The sequence below is a fragment of the Scatophagus argus genome, chromosome 7, assembly GCF_020382885.2.
Source record: "Scatophagus argus isolate fScaArg1 chromosome 7, fScaArg1.pri, whole genome shotgun sequence".
NCBI classification, from domain to species: Eukaryota; Metazoa; Chordata; class Actinopteri; family Scatophagidae; genus Scatophagus; species Scatophagus argus.
In genome coordinates this window covers 1,760,694-1,785,543 of record NC_058499.1, presented here as the reverse complement: position 1 = coordinate 1,785,543, position 24,850 = coordinate 1,760,694, and the positions used below count along the sequence as shown (strand labels likewise).

At 49.0% G+C, this 24,850-nt stretch overlaps 2 protein-coding genes and 1 long non-coding RNA gene across 7 annotated transcripts in view; 2 read left to right on the top strand and 1 right to left on the bottom strand.

Moving 5' to 3' along the window:
• The first annotated feature begins 31 nt into the window (after nt 1-31).
• On the top strand, nt 32-10,474 carry slc13a1 (solute carrier family 13 member 1). Its single transcript, XM_046393069.1, has 14 exons — nt 32-538; nt 1,092-1,220; nt 1,906-2,042; nt 2,457-2,623; nt 2,889-3,124; nt 3,628-3,773; nt 3,889-4,008; nt 4,406-4,504; nt 7,371-7,472; nt 8,113-8,204; nt 8,909-9,003; nt 9,223-9,384; nt 10,055-10,192; nt 10,281-10,474. Exons 1-14 carry the CDS (start codon nt 434-436, stop codon nt 10,422-10,424), a joined length of 1,872 nt encoding a protein of 623 aa, XP_046249025.1. The 5' UTR covers nt 32-433; the 3' UTR covers nt 10,425-10,474.
• On the bottom strand, nt 9,521-10,433 carry LOC124061354. The gene is made up of 3 exons (XR_006843735.1): nt 10,265-10,433; nt 10,026-10,164; nt 9,521-9,592 (listed from the first exon to the last, which is right to left on the bottom strand). It is a non-coding gene; the product is annotated as an uncharacterized LOC124061354 (long non-coding RNA).
• A 937-nt stretch (nt 10,475-11,411) lies between the features above and the next one.
• cadps2 (Ca++-dependent secretion activator 2) overlaps nt 11,412-24,850 on the top strand; it is a 129,950-nt gene continuing 116,511 nt past the window's right edge. For 4 of the 5 annotated variants that reach the window (XM_046393066.1, XM_046393065.1, XM_046393064.1 and 1 more), the window contains exon 1: nt 12,595-13,228. In XM_046393066.1, coding sequence (XP_046249022.1) covers nt 12,884-13,228 — 345 coding nt within the window. In that variant the 5' untranslated portion in view covers nt 12,595-12,883. Of the gene's footprint in view, nt 11,510-12,594; nt 13,229-24,850 lie in introns of those variants that run through there. The other variant, XM_046393067.1, reaches the window with a different exon arrangement.

Below are 24,850 nucleotides of genomic sequence, written 5' to 3'. Positions count from 1 at the left end.
AAAGCAGCAAAAGCACTGGCTAATCCATTGATCGAGTAATCGTTGCTGGTCAAGCTGAGCACAAACACAGGAAACGGGGAGAATCTGCCAGCACAGATCTATCAAAAGAAGAAAATCCATCCCCAGCAAACCAAGTACCATAAATCCCCTGATACTGCCGCTTTGAAGTGTCATAAATTAAAAGCTATGTGACTTTTTTATCTCCCCTCTGTGTTACTGCAGAGATAACCGGCAATTAGAAAGCAGGTTTGGCGTCTTGCTCAAGAAAACACGTAACCTGTGACCTTCGAGGGTTGGAGGCTGAGTCTCTGAAAAGAAGGTCAGCTCGACACCAGGACGGCCATGAGCCTCTGAGTTGTCTTTTAGCCTCAAAACCGCTGGATTACAACCAGATCCTGCCCAAGAGAGCAAAGACAAGACCAGAAGAAACAGAATGCTGGAGGGATGGAGCAGAGCGCTGAGGAACTATCACAGGCTGGCCATGATTGTTCTCTCGCCTCTGCTGCTGCTTCCTCTTCCTCTTGTCATCGGGACCAAGGTTAGTCTGCTTTACATGCCTGCAACCAGACGAGTGCACAGAGCAGCAGTAACGCTCCTCTGAATCGAACTCAGGGCATGAAAGAACTTTGAAAGACATTGAAAGATTATGATCTATTTGTCTTATGATGTTCTACTGCACTGTTGTTATCTCTGAAGACAAAGTTAGAAATAAGCTGGTGATGAAAGTGACGTATCTTGCGCCTTAAGGGCCATATATTTTTCTCCAGACCAACCAGTCCTAAACCAGAGCAGGTGAGTGTTGGACTTACGTAATCATCACATACACCTGTCTCGCACACTGTCATAAAACAAAAACATAACGCACACAGAAGTCAGTGGCTTTCAGGGCAGCCAAAGCTTTCCTGCAGCAGAAGCTGGTGGACGTTAGAGGAACTGCAGGATGCGAACAGTGTAAAGCGTTGCTGTAAATGAGTGGCTGCTGATTGGTTCTTTATGTGGTAAACTAATTTAAACTGAATGCGTGCACATTTTTGCTTTAAATCCTGTACGACAGGTAAACGCACCTACCTCTGTGTGTTTCGTCCCTGCAGGAGGCAGAATGTGCCTTTGTGTTGCTGCTGATGGCCATCTTCTGGGTGGCCGAGGTGATTCCTCTGCCCGTGACCGCCATGTTCCCCGCCATCTTGTTCCCCGTGTTTGGCATCATGAAGTCATCGGACGTGAGTACATCAGTCTGTTTTCTGGCCACGCTGTTCTTCAACTTAAAGGGACAGTTCACCCCAAAGTCAAAAACTACGCATATTTCCTCTCCCCTGTAGTGCCGTTTATCCGTCCGGATAGTTTTGGTGTGTGGCGTGGAGTTTTGGAGTCACCTGTAGAGACGTCTGCCTTCTGTTCAGCATAAATTAAAAATACATGTGACGATGTCTCTTTCCTTAAATCATGACCCGGTTGCTCAAAATAATCCACAGAGCTTGTTGCGAGCAGTTTCATGTAGGGACTATTTTCTTTGGCAGAAGGAAACGTGCATCTACCCAAAGACGAGAGGCTCGTGTCCGTGACGAGGCGGGATGTAAACATTAATGTGTGGTAACATGGAAAGTAAACAGAAAATGTCATCTCCAAAACAATCTGGGTGGATAAATTGCACTGCATGTAAGAGGAAAAATGTCTACTTTTGATTAACAAGGAAACTAAATGAAGTCACAGCCTGCGTGTTTGTGCTCGTTTTGGTCATTTGTGCTTCTGTTTGTTTATTTTGGCATCTTCTCTGCTGCTTGGTTTGAGTTTCCTCAGTCATTAACACGAATAAAAGCCAGCATCTGAACAGTTTTCCCGCCTTCTTTGTCCCCTCTGAGCCCACAGCAGCGCTCTCGTATCACTCCGCCTCTGTTCCTCTTCCAGGTGGCGAAGGAGTACTTTAAAGACTTCCACTTCTTGCTGGTGGGGGTCACCTGCCTCGCCACGTCCATCGAGAAGTGGGGTCTCCACCGCAGGATCGCCTTGAGGCTCGTCCTCATGGTGGGAGTCAACCCTGCATGGTGAGCGCTGCCCTGTGTGAACCGCTTCCCGCCTCAGCGTGTCACGCAGCAGGAGAATTTCTGTTGTTTTGCTGACGTTTTTGGTGTCGTACAACAACGTCGATTACATGTCTGTGGCTCGTTTGGATGTGTTAACGGAGGCTTCATGGCTCCACCTCACGCCGTCTTGTATCTGCATTTCTGTCTGAGCTGTGTGAATTTAAAAAGCAGATTCTTCTCTCTCCGATTTGGCCGGGTGTCCTCACACAGACAGGTTTGGGGATTTTCTCACCCCAAAGCCTTCCTGAGTCATTGTCCAGAGAGCTGGCTCGCTGTTTCAGCGGGTGTCAGTGGCTCAGGAAGTGACAGCGTGTGGTGGTGCACATGAGGTTCTTGTGGATGTTCCTGCTCTGAGCGCCACGCTGTTGTCTCCAGGCTGATGTTGGGCTTCATGTCCGGCTGTGCGTTTATCTCCATGTGGGTCCAAAACACGTCGGCTGTTACCATGGTGATGCCCATCGTGGAGGCTGTTCTCCAGCAGATCCTGAAGGCCAAGGAGGGGGGATGTGCCGGTGAAGACAACCCCACCCTGCAGCTGGACGGTACCTGGATCAACGCATTGCTCTGTCTTTCTGCAGAATGTGAACACACACACACACACACTGAACTCATTTGACCTCACAGTACTTATTTGTACTGTATTTTCTGCGTTGTGTGGGCTCTCCAACCTCAGTGTTTTTAATGAATACATTAATGTGTAGTCCTGGATTAAATAAGAGGGGAGGGAATTGCAGTTTCGATAATTCATGAGCAGCAGCCTGGCTTAGTTTCCATAAAACTAACTGACAGAGTCTGTTGTTTGTGCAGAAACTGACGGCCATGTTGAAAAGATGAAAGAATCTGTGAGGTACGTGAGGGATGGTTCACTGCTGCTCGGTCATCACTGCTGTCCTCTCCTGGTGCCTTCACTGTCCCTCTGTGGTGTTTGTGCTGTTCTCACTGTATTCCTCTTGTACCTCAGTGGCCAGCGGTGTTCAGATGCTCCTGAAGAGACGGTCACTTGTGTCCAGATGCAGACCGCGTCGCAGCCCGCTGCAGCTCAGGTTGGTCCGCCACTGATCCCGATGCTTCTGCAGCTCCTCATACTGCTTCTGCTAGCACTTCTGATGCTGGTAGCTTCTGCTGCTGCTGTTTCTGCTGTTTCTGGTTGCTAACAATTGAAAAAGTTTCACAATGGGTAGACATCAGCGCAGACACAAAGGTGGCTCTGCACACCACGACTGCGTGGTTGTACTCCAGTGCAGTCGCTGTTGGTAGGCACCCGACTCGCTGGTAAACCCAGAGCAGAAGAAGAAGGCGCCGCACGAAGTTGTTGTGTTCACGACATCAAACTCCTGCACCATCAGTTCCACTACAACTTCTGCTGTTATTATAAACATGATTGTTAGTGCCATCATAATGATACTGCGATTACTACTAAAGCTGCGTCTGACTCCATGTTTTGCAGCTCTGATTCATACTTCTACTGCTTGTCCTGCTTCCACCAGCAGTACTGCCACGAATGCAGCCTCTAATGGGCCGTTTGTCCCTCTGTGTGGTCTTGCAGGTTGCTGCAGCTCCCAGCAGGAGCAAACAGGACCTGATGGTTTGTAAAGCCATGTGCATCGGCTTGGCGTACTCCTCCAACATCGGAGGCATCAGCACGCTGCCCGGCACGTCGCCCAACCTCATCTTCTCTGAGTACCTCAACCAGTGAGTGTAGATGTGTGAGACAGACAGAAGGACAAGTAAAAGGGGGACGGAAGCTTCAGTGTGCATTTTAAACAAATGTAAATGAATCCACTTCAGACTGTGTCTTTAAATCCAGGATTTACCCGAACTGCAGCTGCATTAACTTTGGGAACTGGCTGCTGATGTGCCTGCCCATCAGTGTGATCATGCTGCTGCTGACGTGGATGTGGCTTTACTGGCTCTTCATTGGCTCAGAGTGAGTGTCAACACGCCGTCTGCTCCACGTTCACCTCCCAGCTAAACCTTTATTCTTCAAAAACATTCAAAGAACCTGAATGTGAAGTGACTTGATGGACGTTTGATCAAATCACAGAACTCCATGACGCCTGCTTTCATCTCAGCACAGCCTGAGATGGAAGCGTGAGTGCAACGCTAATGTTAGCATTAGCAGTGTGATGCTAATCAGACAGGTTAACCGTGGACGCCGCTGGCTTCCGCACATGCTCAGTAACATTTTCATCGGAGGGTCAGCGCTGTGTGCTCTCAGTGTGCTTTTAACCAATCACAGTCAATCATTTAGTTCACTGTCAGCACTTGTCTGTCACCTGTCAATAATATGATCTGTCTGAACACACACACACACACACACACAGCCTCGGGTTCCCGTGGCGACGTGGAGGAGAGCAGTCTGAGAAAGACAGAGCAGCAAGAAGCGTGATAGAAGACGAGTACAAGCGGCTGGGACCGATGAGGTGATCACTAATCCATTCATGTGTTTATTATATTTATTTATATATACATTCATATTTATGTTCACTTATTCACTCGTATGTTCAGTCATTTATTGATCAGGCATCCCTTCATTCAGTCATCCTTTCATTCCTCCAGTCAGTCAGTTAAATCTACATTCATTCATTCATCCATTCATCGATCCAAGTGGACATATTACGCTTATGTTCAGGCTCCTGTCTTTCCTTTAGGTGTCTAATACAACATTACAGTTCAGAAAGCACATTACTGCTCTCCCCGTCTTCCACTCGAGCTGGACGTCTTCGACACGTCTCTATCAGAAACAGTCCTCTGACGTCCTCAGGTGGGAGCAGTCCAAGGCTTCTGTGTGAAATCTTTGAGCGGTTAAACTGCTCAGCTCACAGGCTCTCGTCTCGGGCAGACATTTCCACTGCTTTCAGGTTTACAGATGTTGGACAGTCGTCCGTCCTCGCCACAGTTGTCTTCTTTGCTTGTACCTTTAATAATGTCAAACAGCAAAGTGGGTGGGATTTGAGCCCACCTGGAGGCGGTGAAGTGTTCCGAGGTGACGTCGGTGAGTTAGGAAAGGCTGGACTGCCGATGAGGAGCTTCAGGTAGCTCAGGACTGTTTTCTCTGGGAGACGTTTACAGGCTTTATTAGCACAGAACAAGTGAGGTGACACATTAAAGGTCAGTCTGTCCGTCAGTCTGTCCACTCAGTCAGTCAGTCAGTCCGTCAGCCCGTCAGTCAGTCAGTCAGTCAGCCCGTCAGTCAGTCAGTCAGTCAGTCAGTCTGTCAGTCAGTCAGTCAGCCAGTCAGTCAGTCAGTCAGTCCGTCAGTCTGTCCGTCAGTCAGCCCGTCAGTCAGTCAGTCCGTCCGTCCGTCCGTCAGTCAGTCAGTCCACTCAGTCAGTCAGTCAGTCAGCCCGTCAGTCAGTCCGTCAGTCAGTCAGTCAGTCAGTCAGCCCGTCAGTCCGTCAGTCCGTCCGTCCGTCCGTCAGTCAGTCAGTCCACTCAGTCAGTCAGTCAGTCAGCCCGTCAGTCAGTCCGTCAGTCAGTCAGTCAGTCAGTCCGTCAGTCAGTCCGTCAGTCAGTCAGTCAGTCAGTCAGTCCACTCAGTCAGTCCGTCAGTCAGTCCACTCAGTCAGTCAGTCAGTCAGTCAGTCAGTCAGTCCGTCAGTCAGTCAGTCAGTCAGTCAGTCCACTCAGTCAGTCCGTCAGTCAGTCCACTCAGTCAGTCCGTCAGTCAGTCCGTCAGTCAGTCAGTCCACTCAGTCAGTCCGTCAGTCAGTCCACTCAGTCAGTCAGTCAGTCAGTCAGTCAGTCAGTCCGTCAGTCAGTCAGTCAGTCAGTCAGTCCACTCAGTCAGTCCGTCAGTCAGTCCACTCAGTCAGTCCGTCAGTCAGTCCGTCAGTCAGCCCGTCAGTCCACTCAGTCAGTCAGTCAGTCAGTCCGTCAGTCAGTCAGTCAGTCAGCCAGTCAGTCAGTCAGCCAGTCAGTCAGTCAGTCAGTCCGTCAGTCTGTCCGTCAGTCAGCCCGTCAGTCAGTCAGTCCGTCCGTCCGTCCGTCAGTCAGTCAGTCCACTCAGTCAGTCAGTCAGTCAGCCCGTCAGTCAGTCCGTCAGTCAGTCAGTCAGTCAGTCAGTCCACTCAGTCAGTCCGTCAGTCAGTCCACTCAGTCAGTCCGTCAGTCAGTCCACTCAGTCAGTCAGTCAGTCAGTCAGTCCGTCAGTCAGTCAGTCAGTCCACTCAGTCAGTCAGTCAGTCAGTCAGTCAGTCAGTCAGCCCGTCAGTCCACTCAGTCAGTCAGTCAGTCAGTCCGTCAGTCAGTCAGTCAGTCAGCCAGTCAGTCAGTCAGTCCACTCAGTCAGTCCGTCAGTCAGTCCGTCAGTCAGTCAGTCAGTCAGCCCGTCAGTCAGTCAGTCAGTCCGTCAGTCAGTCAGTCAGTCAGTCCGTCAGTCAGTCAGTCAGTCCACTCAGTCAGTCAGTCAGTCAGTCTGTCCGTCAGTCAGTCTGTCCGTCAGTCAGTCAGTCAGCCCGTCAGTCAGTCAGCCCGTCAGTCAGTCAGTCCACTCAGTCAGTCAGTCAGTCAGCCCGTCAGTCAGTCAGTCCACTCAGTCAGTCCGTCAGTCAGTCCGTCAGTCAGTCAGTCAGTCAGCCCGTCAGTCAGTCAGTCAGTCCGTCAGTCAGTCAGTCAGTCAGTCCGTCAGTCAGTCAGTCAGTCCACTCAGTCAGTCAGTCAGTCAGTCTGTCCGTCAGTCAGTCTGTCCGTCAGTCAGTCAGTCAGCCCGTCAGTCAGTCAGTCCACTCAGTCAGTCAGTCAGTCAGCCCGTCAGTCAGTCAGTCCACTCAGTCAGTCAGTCAGTCAGTCAGTCAGTCCACTCAGTCAGTCAGTCAGTCAGTCCACTCAGTCAGTCAGTCAGTCAGTCAGTCCGTCAGTCAGTCAGTCAGTCCACTCAGTCAGTCAGTCAGTCAGTCAGTCAGTCCACTCAGTCAGTCAGTCAGTCAGTCAGTCAGTCAGTCAGTCCGTCAGTCAGTCAGTCAGTCCACTCAGTCAGTCAGTCCGTCAGTCAGTCAGTCAGTCCACTCAGTCAGTCAGTCAGTCAGTCTGTCGGTCAGTCAGCCCGTCAGTCAGTCAGCCCATCAGTCAGTCAGTCAGTCCACTCAGTCAGTCAGTCCGTCAGTCAGTCAGTCAGTCAGTCAGTCAGTCAGCCCGTCAGTCAGTCAGTCAGTCCGTCGGTCAGTCAGTTGTATTACTGTTCATTCATTTTCAGTTATTCATCCAGTCATCCCCTCATTGATCCTCTCTCGTGTTCTTGTCTTGTCATCGTGTCATTCAGTGACTCATCTGTTTTTGCCTTCCCTCCAGCTGTCAGGAGGTGTTCACCGCTGTGGTTTTCCTGCTGATGGTGCTGTTGTGGTTGACCAGGTCTCCAGGTTTCATCCCGGGCTGGGCGTCCCTCTTCCCTCAGTGAGTCCCACAGACGCCATCCTGAGCGCCTCACTGGATCAATCCGCCGCGCAAATTAGTGCTGAACAAATAGGGACTTTCCCCAAGTCTGATGAGACTGCAGTGAGCGGGAATTACTGAGGCCTTTTGTAAGAGCACAACCTTTAATCTGAGAACTGTTTTTAAATATTAATTTATATCTTCAGCAGGAATCAGTGGGCACAGGAAGTCTGTAGATTCATACACTATTGGCTTTGGTCTTTTCATTGAATATATTTTTAAAAGCTAAAGTGAGAGCCACAACTCTGAGTGTTTCATCTGCTCTCTTCTCTTTTCCAGCATCAGTGTTATTCATAAAGCTCAAAATCATAAATCACAAAGTCGCCTCAGCGTCGATTTATAAGATATGGCCGGAAATTCAACCATCATCAACAGAGTCACGACGTTAAGTCAAAGATGTCTCGGTGTTTCCCGCCCCGTCTTCTCGTCCCCCGTCTCTTACCGGTAGCTATAGCTACGGCCAAAGACAACCACAGCACACAGCATTGGTGGTTCCTGTGGTGATGTGCTGCCTCTTGTATTCCATATGGAACTAATGTAATGACTGTAACGAGACTCGGCGTCCCGGCTGATCCGTTTCTTCTGTTCTTGTCTCGAGCAGCCACTCGGGCCACATCACCGACGCCACCGTGGCTCTGCTGCTGGGCCTCCTCTTCTTCATCCTGCCTGCCTACGGACCCTCCACAAAATATGGTGAATTCGCCAGACGCGACAGTTTAGCTGTGATTGGTCGATCGCTCTGATGTAACATCCACATCAGCAGGTCACCAGATGTAAAGTACATTTAGTCAAGTACTCTACCATAGGCCTGTTAGTTGTTAGTAAGCTGTTAGTAAGCTGTGATCATTATATAGAGAGACAGCATCTGCCTGTCTGCCTGTTTGCCTGCCTGCCTGTCTGTCTACCTGTCTGCCTGCCTGCTTTCTCTGCCTGTCTGTCTGCCTGCCTGTCTGTCTGTCTCTCTGCCTGTCTGTCTGCCTGTCTGTCTCTCTGCCTGCCTACCTGGTTGTCTGTCTCTCAGCCTGCCTGCCTGTCTGCCTGCCTGCCTGTCTCTTTGCCTGTCTCTCTGCCTGTCTGCCTGCCTGTCCGTCTCTGTGCCTTCCTGCCTGTCTGTCTCTCTGCCTGTCTGCCTGCCTGTCTCTCTGCCTGCCTGTCTGTCTCTTTGCCTGTCTGTCTGTCTGCCTGCCTGCCTGTCTCTCTACCTGCCTGCCTGTCTGTCTGCCTGTCTCTCTACCTGTCTGTCTGCCTGCTTTCTCTGCCTGCCTGTCTGTCTCTCTACCTGCCTGCCTGTTTGCCTGTCTGTCTGTCTGTCTCTCTGCCTGCCTGTCTGTCTGTCTCTCTGCCTGCCTGCCTGTCTGTCTGTGAAGATGAGCCGGATGTGTCTGTATCTCCGTCAGAGGCTCTGATCTCCTGGGCGGAGTTTCAGGCCGTCATGCCGTGGAAGGTGGCCCTGCTGGTGGGTGGAGGCTTCGCGCTCGCTGAAGGCACAAAGGTGAGGTGTGTCACCTGGCGAGAAAGACGATCTGAGACGAGACATAACTGAAATAAAACTAAACTCTCAGGGAAGGAAATACTCGAAAAGACTGAAAGGCTCACGTTTATTGACTGGAGACGCGTGCTGGTCTGGTTTGGGAGAAACCAGACACCTTGAGAACCTGAAGACGAGTCGTCAGTCATCATGACGTGTGTGTGTGTGTGTGTGTGTGTGCAGGAGTCAGGCCTGTCTTTGTGGGTGGCCGAGCTGCTGACGCCTCTGGGTGATCTGCCGGTATTTGCCACCATCACGGTCGCCTGCATCATCGTCACCACGGTAACAGAGGTGGCCAGCAACGCCGCCACCATCACCATCTTCCTCCCCATCCTGTCTCCTCTGGTGGGTTCACATCTCCTCAGTCAGCCGTCATTACTGTGAATTGATTTATCCTCATCCAGTTACTGTCATTTATGTCTCATAAGTGTCCTAATCGTCCGTGAAGACGTTTCAGATTTTCTTTTGTTATTTCTCGTTACCTTCGGTTCTGTTCTTACTCTTCATCCCGCACTTCCCCATATTCTTGCATACTTGGCTAATGGGACAGAACCTGAACAGTGGAGTCATGTGATCAGAAACGTACGAAAGGTCATCATCAGAAGCTTTCATCAGAAGGTTAACAGCAGTTGATGGTTCGCGGTGGCGAGCGCAGGGTGGCTACGTCACTTCCTGTTCAGGAGACAAAGCAGCACACACACAACGCGGTGCATTCGGTTCTGTTTCAGAGGGAGGCAGAGCAGCAGTGTGTGACAGCTAAGTGAGATGCCGGACAGGAAGCTGGCTCTCTTTTAACCTGGACAGATCACCATGGTAACCCGTGCTGCAGACCTGACCTGCCGATGTTCAGACATTCGAACGGAGCTGCTCCTTCACTAACTCTCGTCCGCATGGTTTTCTCTGTGAGCGATGCAGTGACATGATGAAGTAATTACAGCAGCACAGAGTGTGTGTGTGTGTGTGTGTGTGTCTAAGTAAATACATACATACATACAGATGTTTGTGTTCCCTTCAGGCGGAGGCCATCCACGTCAACCCGCTGTACGTCCTGATCCCCACCACCCTGTGCACGTCCTTCTCCTTCCTGCTCCCAGTGTCCAACCCGCCAAACGCCATCGTGTTCGCCTACGGACACATCAGCATCACGGACATGGTGAGTGTGGTTTTACGTCGCTGCTTCACAAACTGCACAAACGGCTCAGTGTGAGATGTAAACGTGTTAAACCTGATGGCCGCTGCAGGTGAAGGCGGGGCTCGGCGTCAATGTGATCGGCGTCCTGGCTGTCCTGTTGGCCGTGGCCACGTGGGGAGTCCCCTTATTCTCTCTGGACGTGTACCCTGACTGGGCGCCGGTGCTTCCTGAGTTCAACTCCACAGCACCGTGATGAAGGCTCCTCGTCCCTCAGGACGTCTTGAGGGCGTCTTCAGGGCGTCTTCAGAGTGTCTTCAGAGTGTCTTCAGAGTGTCTTCAGGGCGTCTTCAGGGCGTCTCCAGGGCCTTCTAAGGAGGCTCTGAAGTCCGTCTGTTTTACTCACTGAAACACAGAGGATTTATTGTTGTTGTTGTGCTTTGGTGTTTTTATTGACCCCAACACTCAGGAGCCCCTGACTGCTCGGCCACTGCAGCCAGTTTGTAAGCCTAAACATGTTAGATTTTATATAGAAATGTGTATTTATTACAGACAGTAAAGTATCTCCTGGAACTGTTTTTTCTTCATGTTGATGTTTCTTCTTTGTTGTTTTTGTTCAAGGAAAAAAATGAAACTCCCCAGTCTTTGTCCTCTGTCTCAGTGTAAATAAAGTTTGAATGAATGTATGCAAAATAGCACACAATAACACACACTGCACCTGCACTCGAAGTACTGTGGTACAGTATAATTACTGGGCTGTGGTGTCAGTAAACGTAGCAGTGAATGAAAATCCTCCATGCTGGAAAGTCTTCAGTGTTGTTGCTTCATGCATGTGTTGCTCTGTAAACTCCTCCTGTAATTAAGTGGTGGTAAATCACATCAGAGAAACGCTGCCCTCTAGTGGCCGCAGTGTCTAAACGGGCTGTTCTCATGTAAATACACGGTGAGAATGTAAAACCTGAGCTAAAGTGGCGGCTCTGCTTGATGCGCTTCATCACGTTCCTGTGGCGCCTGAAGCTGGTAATGTTGTAGTGTGTGCTGAACTGCAGGGCTTTCTGATAGTTTGTCCATCCGCATTATGATTTTTTTTGTTGATATTTGTATCAATAAATACATTTTTGAGGACATGTTCGTATTATGACACAGATGCAGTACGTGAGGACATATTTAGTGTGAGAACTACAAGTTTTCCTTCCAGCTGTACATGCGTTGCTGCAGTCCCAAGTCAAAGATCGTCTCTGCAGAACGAGGACTCACACGGCGGGAGGGAAAGCCTCCCATTCCTGAGCTGCGAAAGGGGCCGCTCGTCTTCTTCGTTCATCTTCACCTGCGCTCTTGAATGTGGTTAATCGCATTAATTACTTTTGCTGCCATCTGCAGGCCTACATGAGATCTGTACAATCAAATTCCTGCATCACGACAAAACACAACACAAACCTTAATTAAAGTGAATCATGTACAGTATACATTATATAAAAAGCCCAACAGAGTTGTGCACAGTCCGTGGAGTGCAGTAGTTAAAGTTGTAGTCCTTGTTATTCTGGGTAATCATGTATGCCAATGCTAAAAACTTAGAAGAGTTTGGTTTCAAAGAGTTTATTGATCAGTCACACATTTGAAGCTAATGCCAGACTGAGGGTCTGAGGACCAGACTGTGCTGCTTTGCTGTAAAGACTGGAAAGCCCTTTGAGGGACATTTGTGACTGGGGGTTTGATATTTTGACAAAACAGACAAACACGTATTTACCTTTTGGCTTCTTTCTCTAAGACTGTAAGCTACATTTAGCTTAGCTTAGCACAAAGAGTGCAAACAGAGCAGCTAGCCTGACTTTGTCAGCAGAACTGTGATCAATTATGTTTAAACTTTTTGTGAGACTTAAACAAACAACATGTAATCAGATCAGATGAACTTTATTGATCCCACATTAGGGAAATTCACTTGTGTGAATTTGCTAATGCGTGAGGTTTGCTTTGCTTTGCTGAACAGACGCAAGCTAACGGAAGGCATTCAGTTTCCACTTTTTGTGCTAAACTAAGCTATGCAGCTTAGCCTCATCGTTACCATACAGACACAAGAGTGACATTTGAAGATATTTCAACATTCAAATGTCTAATTGATTAGATTTTTCAAATTTCTGTAGATGTTTAAGTAGGTGCAGGCCGACTTCTGTTCCCCATGTTTGACACAACGTTTAGACCTGAGAATTTTATTCAGGTGAGCGGTGCGTTTGACTTGGTCGCCCTTTTAGCCCGAAATGAGCATCGTTTGGGGTTATTCATAGTATAAAACGTAAAGGAGACTCGCGGTTTTGCGGTTGTCGAAACGCGGACAGAGTGAGACCTCTTCGCGGCTGTACTTCTGTCAGCTGCTACAGGTTGCTCACCTGTGTGCTGTAGCGCTCAGACTCAGTGCGCACGAGCTCCGTGCAGCAGCCACGGGAGGCGGGCGCGCGCTGCCATTCCGACACATCCCCGCGGCGACAACCCCCAAATATTAACCGTTAAAACTCCGCCCCCCCTCCCGAAAGAAAGTCGACGTTCCGCTCAGGTCGTGGATCCAAACACACCACCGACAGCGTCAGGAAAGGACCGTCGGTTGGGAAAGTGCGGTCGTTAACGCCACGTCGACTAAAACAAACAAACTAACGCTTCCACAGTTGTTTCTCTGTTTCCTGTCATCTGTCGGTCTGAAGCGGGGTCTCAGCGCCGTGAGCCATGCTGGACCCGTCCTCCAGCGAAGACACCGGCGGGGAGTCCGACCCAGAAGTTGTTCAGGAGGCTCCGCGGAAACCGGCTGCCTCTTCGGCGGGGAAACGAGGGGACAACAGTCGGCCGGGCGGCCAGCAGCGACAGCCTGTCGCACCTGGAGCTGCCCGCGGCAAAGGTGCCAAAGACAGCGGCGTTACAGGTGAAGAGGAGGAGAGGAGGGAGCGCGAGCGGGTCCAGAAGGAGGAAGAGGAGAGAAAGATTAAACTTCAGATTTATGTGTTCGTCCTGCGGTGCATAGCGTACCCGTTCAACGCCAAGCAGCCCACCGACATGGCCAGGCGGCAGCAGAAGGTGAGTCTGTGCCGCACACTGACACAACATGCACCTGTGGTCTGGTGCGGGGAGACCCGCTGGTAAACCTCCATTAGAAATGTGTTCATTTGAAACCGACTCGCTTGTCTGACGAAGAATTTGAAACAAACAGACAAACTGCAAGTCTTCTTGGAATCATAACGAGCCGCCGATTAATTCGTCATACATGTAACCAACAACAAGTCATTTATTTCAACTAAATAGTTTCTTTTGTCTTCGATCCTCCTGTTGCTTCCACGTTGTTGCCGTTCCAAAACACTCCATGGAAGGCCGACGGACACCATTGTCATCCAGCTGTAAAATTTGAAATATTTCGTAAACAAGAGTTGCATAACGAATGAAACGACGCCGAATTCAGCGTCCACTTGACTCGTTTAGTGTTCGGTTAGTGAGTCGTTTGTGCTCTGTGTGGTCGCCCGGTACGCCGCATGTCAATCTTAAAAGGAAGGAAATCCGAAAGGAGTCTGGTACGGGAGTGAAAGCTGTTAAAAGTGACATCCACTCCGCTCTTTGCGGTTTCATTTTTTAAAATTGCCTTTAAAAAAGCACATGTGAACGAACACCACCACCAGCATGCAATTCATGCATGCAGCTATCACCAAATTAGAAAAATCCCCCCTGAGTAAACCTTCGCCATTACAGAAATAAAAACACTTCCTCTTAAAATCCACTCTGTTTGTACTTTTCTGTAAGTTCAGTGTAATCTGTATTTGTGCCACAGCCCTTTAAATGCAAAGAGAAAGGCAACATTGAAGTTGTTCTGATGCTTATTACATCGCCTGCTGACGGAGTCCGCACACTGAGTGTGTCAGGGTGGATCTGTCCATGTGTTTGTGTGGTTTTAAGGCAGGCGTGAGGCTGTGCGTTCAGTCTGACGTCGCTGTGTCTTCGCTGTGGCTGCCTTGGATTGCAGGATGTGTTGAATTGCTGTCCTCGGCCGCACAGCATCCCAGGGCCGTTGGGCTGATTGGATGAATAGTCCTCTGTGGGTTTGTCCACATCACATTCAGATGATTGAGTTTGTGCTGTGCTGGAGGGCAGCCTGGACATGTGAGCTCCCACGAATAGAAACAAGCCGGTTCTGCCCGAAGAACCTCCACGTTCTCCTGTGCTGTGGAAACCCTGTGTGGTGTTCAGTATGCAAATGAGGTGTTTTCCCTCAGCTCGTGTGTGAGTGATGAATCTGCTCAGACAGAAGGCGGACGTAGGAGTTTGTTTGTGTGCAAGTGTAAGTTCAGAATATGAAACCCGTGTCTCATTAATTAGAGAGAAGCTGGAAATGCGTCAGGAGAAATCGGCCTCCGATGCTGGAAGTTCTGCGTTGCAGTGCTCCAAGTTGGTGGCCGTAGGTGCTCCCCTGTGGTGGGTTCAAAGACTCTTGGACATTTAGGATCATGTTTCACTGGCAGGGGAGGAGCAGGTCAGCAGTGGGACGCGTCACACGCTGTGACAGGAAGCAGATCTGAGAACAGCGATCGTCCTCACCGCTGGGGCGAGTGATGCTGCCATCAGGTTCACGTGACCGTCCACGCAAACGTAAAGCCGCCGCAGGTTTGGACATGACGCTTAAAAACTGTTATCCATAAAGCTGGACTTCTCGTTGCCCCTTCACAATAAAAGCTTTCCGGTGGTTCGGTGGAATTGTTTGTAGGAACAGGGCTCTGATTGGCTGCAGAGGAGTAAAACAGCGAGGCAGGTAACGTCAGTGTCAGCTTGTCTTCAGTGTGGACATTAGACATGTGAGGATAGCCGAGTGCAGCACTTCGCTGTCAACGAGTCTCCACAGACCTCAGCCTGTAGATGAGAATACAAGCAGTGGAAGCTGACCAATCACAGCCCTCGTTGTTTCCTTATGGGGCTCAGGTCTGCTCTTCTTCGTCACATCTGCACTGCACAGAAACTTTGTCGCCATCAGTTTCCTGCTGGCCGCCGTCGCTCTGGAGGAGGAGTTAATGATGTGAGCCATTCGCACAAACTCAGCCTGCAGCGAGTTTCACTGTGGGCCTCCATGATGCTGAGGGGTTCGCGTCCCAGAAAACACATTAACGCCAAAGAACCTCCGACGACTGTTGGCTCTTTGTCTCTGCGACTGTGCATACAACACAATCACAGGAAAGAGGAAAGAGGAGGATGAAAGCAGCTGACGGATGAGGTGGATTCTGCAGCTGAGGGGCGATGACACTGAAACGTCGCTGCTGTGATCCTTGGACAGGATCCAAGGCCTTGAACCAAAGTTTAAGGGAAGATTTTGTCATTCCGAGGGAGTTAATACAGCTAGTTTAGAAACTCTTTCCCTCTCTGTCCCAAACTGTAAAATTTATCATTTCTTATCACGTTCAATAAGGCGGAAACGAAACACGAAATTTTCCGGAAAGTTTAAGCCAACAAGAGAAGGTGGATCTTGACCCCCGTTCTGATCTGCTGAACCATCGTGAGTCCACCAGGAGAGCTTGTGTTTCCAGGGGAGAGGCTCAGCTAATTGGAAAAAATGAAATTCATGATTTAATTAAAATTAAAACATCCACATGTTGAGTCGGCTGTAATAACTCATTTAGCTCTTTTAATGTTTCTTAATTCCAGCTAAGAGTGTGTGAAATCTTGCCAGAGCAGATGAAAGAGTTTGTCATGGAGAAATAATTGAAATTATTAGCTCAAAGCTAAAGGCTAAACGGCGTTGAAACGGATGACTGAAAGCCGCGTTGTGTCCGTGGTTTCCTGTTCCTGTGGCTCCGTGTGGTCGCAGTACAAAAGAACTGAGCCGAATGTCTGGCAGATTGGATGGAAATTCTGTGGCATCCATCACTTTCAAATGCGTTTGGTGAGTAGCAGTCAGTGAATGTTTGGGAAACCTGGAATGTCAGGTCTTGGAGGTTTCCAGGTTAACGTTTGAAATGGCCTGACCTCAGACAGTACAATCCAAAAACATTACATTTATTGCCACTAACTGAGGGGAATTTAGCCCCGATTAGCCTCCCTGATAGCAGAGACACCAAAGTTTAGCTCTTCTGGTTTTTCCAAATCTGTCCTGGTGGACACATTGCTGCTGCTGAAGAGTTTAGACTGTCTTATTGGCCCAACTGTGTGCCGCTGGACTGTTTCTCAGCTGTGGCCACTAACTTCCTGGAGTCTCTGCTGGTTGCCTGGCAGATTCTCAAAGCCCCGAAAGAGTCCGACCAATCAGACGGGGCCTCCAGCTCGGGGCCGACACCCATCGCTCACCGGCTTCCCACCTGCGATCGGCCCAGTCGGACGCATCACCACAACAATAAGATAAAATAAAATCATAAACAGAAAAGAATAAAACGTGCAGCTTGCCACACGGCTCAGCTGTTTGCTTTTCTGAGGTTTGCGTGATGACCTCAGTCACAGATATGAACCAGACTGACCTGAACCTGAAAGCTTTGCAGGAAGTTTGCAGAGAAAATGAGGTGGAGAAACCAGCCGTGCAACACGTCGGTTTTCCTTGTTTGCATAGTTTGACTGTTGGACTGAGCGAGGTGTGACGCTTCCTGTCAGCTCGTGCTTTAAAGGATCTTGGATTTGTTCTGCTCTTTGCAAAGCAGCCAGTTTTAAGTGTTGGACGAGAGCTCTGGTCTCAGTTATTTGTTACACGTGGAGCTGCAGGAGAGCAGAGCTGTAAGAGACTGAGAAAGTAATTGGGCTTTTTGATTCATGTTTTATCAAACAAGCGTCTGGTATTGATGAAATGTTCCCCGAGCAGATTGAACTTTGTTGTGAATCGGATGGGAGGAAGGAAACGGCTCAGGTTTCACCCGAGGCCGTCGCGATAAAATAAAGGATGTTTATTTCCCAAAGAGCGCAGTCTCTCAGGTTCATTCTTCATTCTAATAAATTATTTACATGTGTAGCTGGAAAAGCAGCTGACGTCTCCCTCCAGAGCGACAAATCTGACCTGATCTGTGCAGGACTTCACCAAACCGAGTGGCGAGAGGAGAAGTCGATAATAATCCTGTTTTTCTTCATTTTTCTTCCCTCTCTGTGTAAACGGCAAACATAAATCTGATCCACTCACGCTAAAACTCTTTATTAAGAAGCTAGACAACAGGGGCCCCAGGCAAGATTTACCTGGGGGGCCTCATTTTCCTGGGAGCACAGAACTAATGGAAAACTACATCCGGTATGTTATTATACACTCTGTGGACAAAAGTATTGGGACAGGTGCCCATCACACCAACAGGGACTTTAATGACGTCTCATTGTAAACACTCAGACAGCTTTGCAGCTCTAACAGCTTCCACTCTTCTGTGAAGGCTTTCCACAACATGTTGGAGTGTTTCTGTGGGAATTTGTGCCCATTCATGCAGTAGAGCATTTGTGAGGTCACACACTGATGTTGGACCAAAAGGCCTGGCTCACAATCTCCGTTCCAGTTCATCCCAAAGGTGTTGGATGGGGTTGAGGTCAGGGCTCTGTGTGGGCCAGTCAAGTTCTTCCACACCAAACTCATCCAACCATGTCTTTATGGAGCTTTGCTTTGTGCACTGGGGCACAGTCATGCTGGAATAGAAAAGGGCCTTCAACAAACTGTTGCCACAAAGTTGGAAGCATAGCATTGTCCAAAATGTCTTGGTATGCTGAGGCATTAAGATTTCCCTTCACTGGAAGTCAGGGGCCGAGCCCAAACCCTGAGGAACAGGCCCATAGAGAGGGGTGTCTGGACACTTTTGTCCATATAGTGTATATAAAACCACACAAATCTCTTTTTTTTGTTTTATGAGGACAACATGACACCCCTTTGATTTTTTTACAACCAAAACTTGTCGAGAATTTCTCTGTTTTTGTTGGGACATTTTGATGTTTTTTGCATTTCAGTATCTGAATATTATTTAAGACTAAAAACGTCATTGAATTTGTTCTCAGTGGCTTAAAATGGTTTTAAAATGACAATAACATTGTTTCTCACAGTCATTTTTAAGGCAAGCCTGATCAGTGATCAGCTGCTGCGAGTGATCACAACAGGCACATTATTTCTGAATGCTGGACCACCTTATCGTACTTTCACAGTTAAAAAATACACAAACAGCATTTGAATTCAACAGAAGCTCCCTGTGCTCTCCTCCCTGAATGCCACACCAAACTGCTTTTAGCAGCACAACATGGAACGTGTCCTCGTGTCCTCATGTCCTCAGCCCTCTTGTCACATCAGTATAATCCATAAAGATGAACTGCATTTCCAAACAAGCTCATTGTGGTTTTCTGCTGTGCTGCCGTGGAAACGAGAGGTGAATTTCTGCATGAGATCCCTGCAGTTTGGTGTGAGATGGTGGAGGAGGTCGGCCTGTGCTGCTTCACATCCCGTGTATCTCAAGGAAATTCAATCGAATGCAACTGGACTTAGTTATCTCAAGGCACTTTACAGGTGTGTCAACACATTCAACAAAAGAGAATCAGGGAGAAGCAAGTGCAAAGGCCCACAATGAGTACGTAAAGCAGTCAGTCCAGTCCGTCTGCAGGTGGACGAGGAGACAAGCCTGTGGAGCCTCCATTTCTTTCTTTTCATTTCCCCGTAGTTTTGAATGAAACGTTTGTGCTGTTTCGGTCTCTGACCCTTTATATTCTCCCGTCTGAGCTGCAGTCTCGAGGCTTCTCTCATTTAAAATGTAAAGAAATGCGAAATGTGGATCAGGTCGCCAGAGTTAAGCAGCCAGCAACAGAAGTGAGTGAATATTCATGCGTTTAATTTATTCGGCAGATATTTTTCTTGACATTGTGAGGAGACTCCCACCTGTTGGGTTTTCTTGCCTCGGTGTTTCTGTTTTTGTCCTGCTTCCTGTGAGCCTGACAACCCGAGCAGGGAAACCAGAACTGCAGAAACCCCCTCCTGGTGGAGACCCACGCATCCCTCCCTGCACACATGTAATCCCCTGGCAGCTGTTTATTACACAAACAAGATAAACACCATCTCCTCCTGCTTCGCTGCTATAAGAAGCCACTTCTGCTGATGTGGGGGCTTGGTTTTCTTCCTGCTGGGTGGTGGGCGCAAATTTTGGCCGCAGATTTGCTGGAGGCGCCTTCAGTCCTCCTTTGTCATCTCGCCTTCCCCTGTCAGCTTCCCTGAGACTCTTCTGAGAGGGTTATGCAACTTCTCCTCCTCCTCCTCCTCCTGTCAGACTAGTGAAAGGATGTCTCAGCGGGGCTCTCACAGAGCAGGGAGATCTGTGAGGAGCGTCAGACAGCGAGTCAGCTTGGCCCCGGGGCCAAAGGCGGCCCTCACTCAGCAGTACAGTACAGTACAGTCACTTTAACTCTGCACACGCTGCTGCTGGTCCTGCAGCAGACCTGCAATGCAGTCTCTTTGTGGTGCTGTGTGCTGGTTTTATCAGCAAGTATGATGAAAGAAAAAGTTCGAGTCCACAAGGGACTGAAGGCTGAGAGCTTCTGTCTCTGACCAATCACGGCTGTCGGCTGGTGTTTATGGAAGCCTGCAGTGTCGGTGCTGACTGTGCATCAATCAGCCAGATGTCCAGCTGGCCGTCTCAGCCCGGCGTCCGGCGACAGGTCTGATGGCCGGTTTGGCTCCTGGCACCCTGAGTCAGCACTTTAGCCGCATGGCTAACTGAGCTAACAATAAAACAGTTCGGTGCTGAAACAGTTGGTTCATTATTCAGTCCGCTTTGCCACGGCTGCTCTTACCAGCCGGTTTCCAAAGACAAGCATCGGCTTCCTTCTTCAGAGGAGGAAACGGGAGGCGTGGACGGAAGAGAGGGAACGTCTCACCGCTGAGATGACGTATCGGACAGATTAGCTCAGGCTGTGCTTTTGTGAGTTTATAAACAGAACCGTGTGTTAATTTTGGTTTGTAAAAGTATCCAAGAGCACATCAGCCGTGTGATTTCACCGCGTTTTGACTCCTACCCCTGACAGTTAGCACAGCTGTGATGCAGCATGTATGAGAGCTAAAGGGGTTTCTAAAGCTTGGCTCTAAGCGGCCTCCACTCCTCATGTTTTTTGTTTCGTCTGCTTGCTGTGGAGGTGGATGCGTGTGGAGTTTGAGGACCCAGAAAGCGGACGTGTTGACTAAAAAATAGAAATGGATAAATGAAGTGATTGCTGTGCTGAATTAGAGCAGCCGTTAAAGTTTCCAGCCTCAGAAACTCTTTGTGAGTGATTCTTTTTGCTGCCGTCGAGCTGCAGTGAGCTCATTAAAATTGCAGCACCTTCGTCCTCCTTCGGTCCAAACTCTTCGCAGATCAATACATGTCCTGTGCGGCAGATTAAAAGCAGACATTCTTTCTGGAACCCTTAAATACTGCTGTCGTGTTTGTGCTACGCAGCTGCGCAAACATCTCAAACTAAACATGCTTCAGATTCGTCACCTCTCAGAGTTTATCAGTGATCAGTAATCAGCAAGCCAAAGAGCGAGTGTTCATTTTCTCGATACGTTTTTGGACTGATTGTCTCAGCTCTGCAGGTTTTCCTCTTGAATGTGGCGGCTCTGTGGATAGGCTGTGACCGCTGCCTGTTTCTGCTTCCTGTTCAGGACTCTCTTTAACACCCGCAGCGGAAAGTCCAGCGTGCAACAGCAGCCATTCCGAACACTCGGACTGGTGAGGCCTTGCAGCATTTGAGGATGCGTCGGGAGCTCCGTATTCTCTTTAGAGCGTCTCAATAACACGTTCTCCGTTAAGTCGTTATATTTCCCCACTTTGTTTTCAGACAAGACTTTGAGAAGTTTACAGGAACAAGAGTCAAACGTTCAGGCCGTGGCTGCAGAAATCCTCGCAGGTGTTTCCAACCCCGATTCCAAAAACGTCTGAACGCTGCGTAAGACATAAACAGGCAATAAAATGGCCACTGAGTGTATTTCCGAACGGGTCACGCGGGGTTAACTCCGCCGCCGTCCGCAGTCCTCTGGAGGTCGATGATTTTTCTGAGTCGTCGTGAATAAATCAGTATTGACAGGTTGAGAGGCTTGCGTCACGTCCCCGCGTGGCAGCCGGATCAGCCTGCAGTTTCACTCGCTGCTTTTGCTGACTAATGACGTCCCCTGAGGCGTCTCCGCCGCCGCTCGTTTGTTGAGCTGACGGCCTGCTGTGTCGCTCCCTCCCCACAGAGGCTCCGGAGACTTCCTGTCTCCGCCGCGGCGCCTCCGTGTACCTGTGCAGCGAAGTGCAACTTCAAATTTGTGAATAGCAGCTCGCCGGCCCCGGGGGACGACCTGCACAGGTGTCCAGGTTGTCTTCGTGCCAAGTGCCTCGTGTCTGTCATTCACATTTGTGCTCGTTTTCTTTGTCTTCATGCTTCCTTTGAGAACACTTCCGTGTTGTGATATTGAATAATTGAGCTGTTGGTTAAAAAAGGAAAAGAAAAGCAGTCCCACGCTGCACGTCCTGCCTTGGTTTTTGTCTTTCCACCTACACGTAACCCTCCGCTTTGGCAGCAGCTGTTTAGGACTCCAGAGGCTGATCTCAATCCCCGCTCACAGCTAAACTCGGGAAAGGACTTCAATGGGTGTAATCCACTCGTTTTAAAAAGACAAGTACATCCTCTCTGGCAGCTGAACCACTTTGGCACCAGAGTCTGAAGTCCCTTCAGTCTCCTGTCAGAGCGAGTTTTCATGGAGGAAATGCGTCATTCAGTCCAGTCAGCAGGTCTCAAATATTACAAATAAAGATGTTTGACATATTGAAATGACAAGGTGAGGTGCCTTGGATGGGCGAACGGTGGAGCTGGAGCTGGAGAAGCAGCTGCTCTTCTCCTCTGTGGGGTTAAGCTGGTGCTCACCTTCAGCACTGCGACGGCTGCTCACCTTCTGGTCGCTATGGATGCTAATTTGTGTTCACCAGAATGAACTCGCCCTGAAGGTTTGAAGGTTTCACTTCGTTTCTTCAATGTGATCGTATACCTGCCACAGGTCTTTGTGTCTGCCAGGCAGGGAGGGTTTCGCTGCCGTCCATTTGCATTGTGGGTAATGTAGGATCCTGTGATCCTGTGGAGCTTGACGCACACTCGGGACTAAAAGAGAGAAAAGCTGACTTTACTCAGGTTGTTTTTACCCTCAAGGTTTTTAATGTGTACATCATGAAACCGGCAGATAGAAATGTGATTTCTGCTCTCTGAGTGTCATTTTATTTTTCTGAGCAGCGACTCAGTCACGCGTTTGGCTTTCCGTGTGTGTGCGCAGTGTGATTCTCTTTATTTTCCTGTGATGGAGAAAGCACGTTGAGCGTCAGACTGGAGCTCCTGCAGGGCTGCGTCTATTCTTTTAATCGATTTTTCACTTTAATGTTCAGTTATCAGCGGTTGTCTATCAGCCCCCAAATGTGCAGAATTAACTCCCAACAAAACAGCAGATTTCTCTTTCTCTTATTCCAGTTGTTTCCATTGTGGCTCAGATATTCATAGAAAATAAATTGACATGGTAATCAATCATTCAGTGATCGGCCCACACACTCTGTGTGTTTGTGTGCTTCCTCTGTGTTCTGATGAAGCAGTAACGGGGTGGAGGTGCTGTACAGCACAAAGGCTTCGCAGATCTCAGAGTATGAAATTGAAAATGACGCCTTTTGTGGAAGCAATCAGTTTGCTTTTCATGGCCGAACCCTTCAGACCAGAGTGGCCTCTGGTTGAATTTCCACACAATCAACCTGTTTAAACCTTTTAATAGACTCTCTCACTCACATCATTCTCACCATCCATCCATCCGTCCATCCATCTGTCCATCCATCTGTCCATCCATCCGTCCATCCATCCGTCCATCCATCCATACAGCCGCTTTTTTTTTCTACTGACCAAAATGAAAAATAATCAAAACACAATGGAAACTTGGCCCTCGAGACCATTTGAGTATTGATTTCTGAGGTGTGCTTAAATGCGCCACAAAGTCCCTATTGGACCGACGGCCTGTCTCGTGTCCCTACACTGGGACGACCCTCGTCCAGGTTCACCCCAGGACTTTTGAGTGAAATGTCTCAACACGTGTTGATTGCCAGTAAATTTGGTCAAGACGTTCTTGCTTCTTCAGGATTTTAATAACTTTGTTGCTCTGACTTTTACTGGCGCTGCCCTCAGGTTGAAATTTCAATTTGTTCCCTGCGTTGATGAATGACCTCCACCAGCTGCATTCCCATCAGCCTCAGCTCCTCGTTGGGCTAATTAGCAAATATTAGCTGGCTGTCACATTCAGTGCAGATGATGAATACGGGAAACATTTTGCACCACAAACATCATCATATTAGCTTTATCACTTTTGAGATTGTTAGCACTGTGACGTCAGAAAGTTGTCCAACATGTGTCTCTGAGGCTTTGATGTTTGATAAATAAGGACATGAAAACAAAGCCGTTAAAGAGTAAAAGTGATAAACGGTCGTATTGGGAGAGTTTTTGCCTTCTCTTGATCAGGGTCTCGGCAGCCTGTGTTTTTGCTCTCTTTGATCCCTCCATCCAGCAAATATAACGATCACCCGCAGAAACGGATTATTTTGTGTGCTTTGCATGCAGAGACTCACATTTAACTGAATCCATCCTAATGAAGGAAACGGGAGACGTGTCCTCACACACCTTCACAGAGGGAGACGTTTGTCTGTCGTGTGTTTGGTGAACACAGTGGTGATATAATTTATGCGTTTCCCACCCAACAACAACATTCACGATTTTCCCCATAGACCGACCGGATGCCTCCAACACTTAAGCTGTTACTTAGCTTAGCAGAACGGTTAGCCTGACTCTGCTCTGACGGTCACCTCGGGGGCTCACCTGTCGTATTCCAGCATGGGCTCACAAACGGTTTGACGGGTTGCCGTAAGGGATGCAGCGAGCAGAGCTTTGGTTTTGCTGTCTGTTGAGGCAAGATAGCGCCAAACCTGGCAACCTCACTGTGACGACAAGACTTGAGGACGCTGCACACAGTCAGTCATGCTGACACGCAAATCCCCCGGAAACCGTTAAAAAGTGAGGTTTTTAAATTTCTGTTGGTGAGCGCGTCGAAGTCTGCTGACACGTGTTGGGGAGTACGCGAGCTCTGTGAAATCTGGTGCATCTCCATCATGAGTCTTTATGCTGAGCTAAGCTAGGCTAATCACATCCCGACTCCAGCTGCAAACACGCAGACGTAGACTTCGGTTCTGAAGTTACGGACTGCGTCTTCACCGAAATGACTGACGCGGTCGGCCATTGACACGACAGCAGAACGAGAAAAGAGAGCAGGAAGTCTGACGCCGCCTTTGGTTGTTGTTTGTCTCCCAGGTTTGTCATGGCTGATTGTTCCCCCCACGGCGCCTCTGCTCAGTGCTGATAACACACACACACACACACACACACTGAGCACATACACACTCCTTTACATACAGTGCAGAACTTAAAGAAGCGTCTGCCCACGTCGATCTCGTTAACATCAAACACTTCCAGATGTTTCCCCTCTGGTTGTTGTCCTCCTGGTGTTTGGTTTTTGTGCGTTAACTGTGATGTGCTGGGCATAACTGGCGTCGTCCTCGTTAAGCTGCGGAGCACCTGCCTGGTGTGGCCTCATTAACGGTCCGGCGGTGTGAGGACGTGGGAGGCAGCACACACTCCTGAACATACAACACATACTGGCTGCAGCGTGGACGCGTTTGATGTGCCGTCACGCGTGCAGTCAGAAGG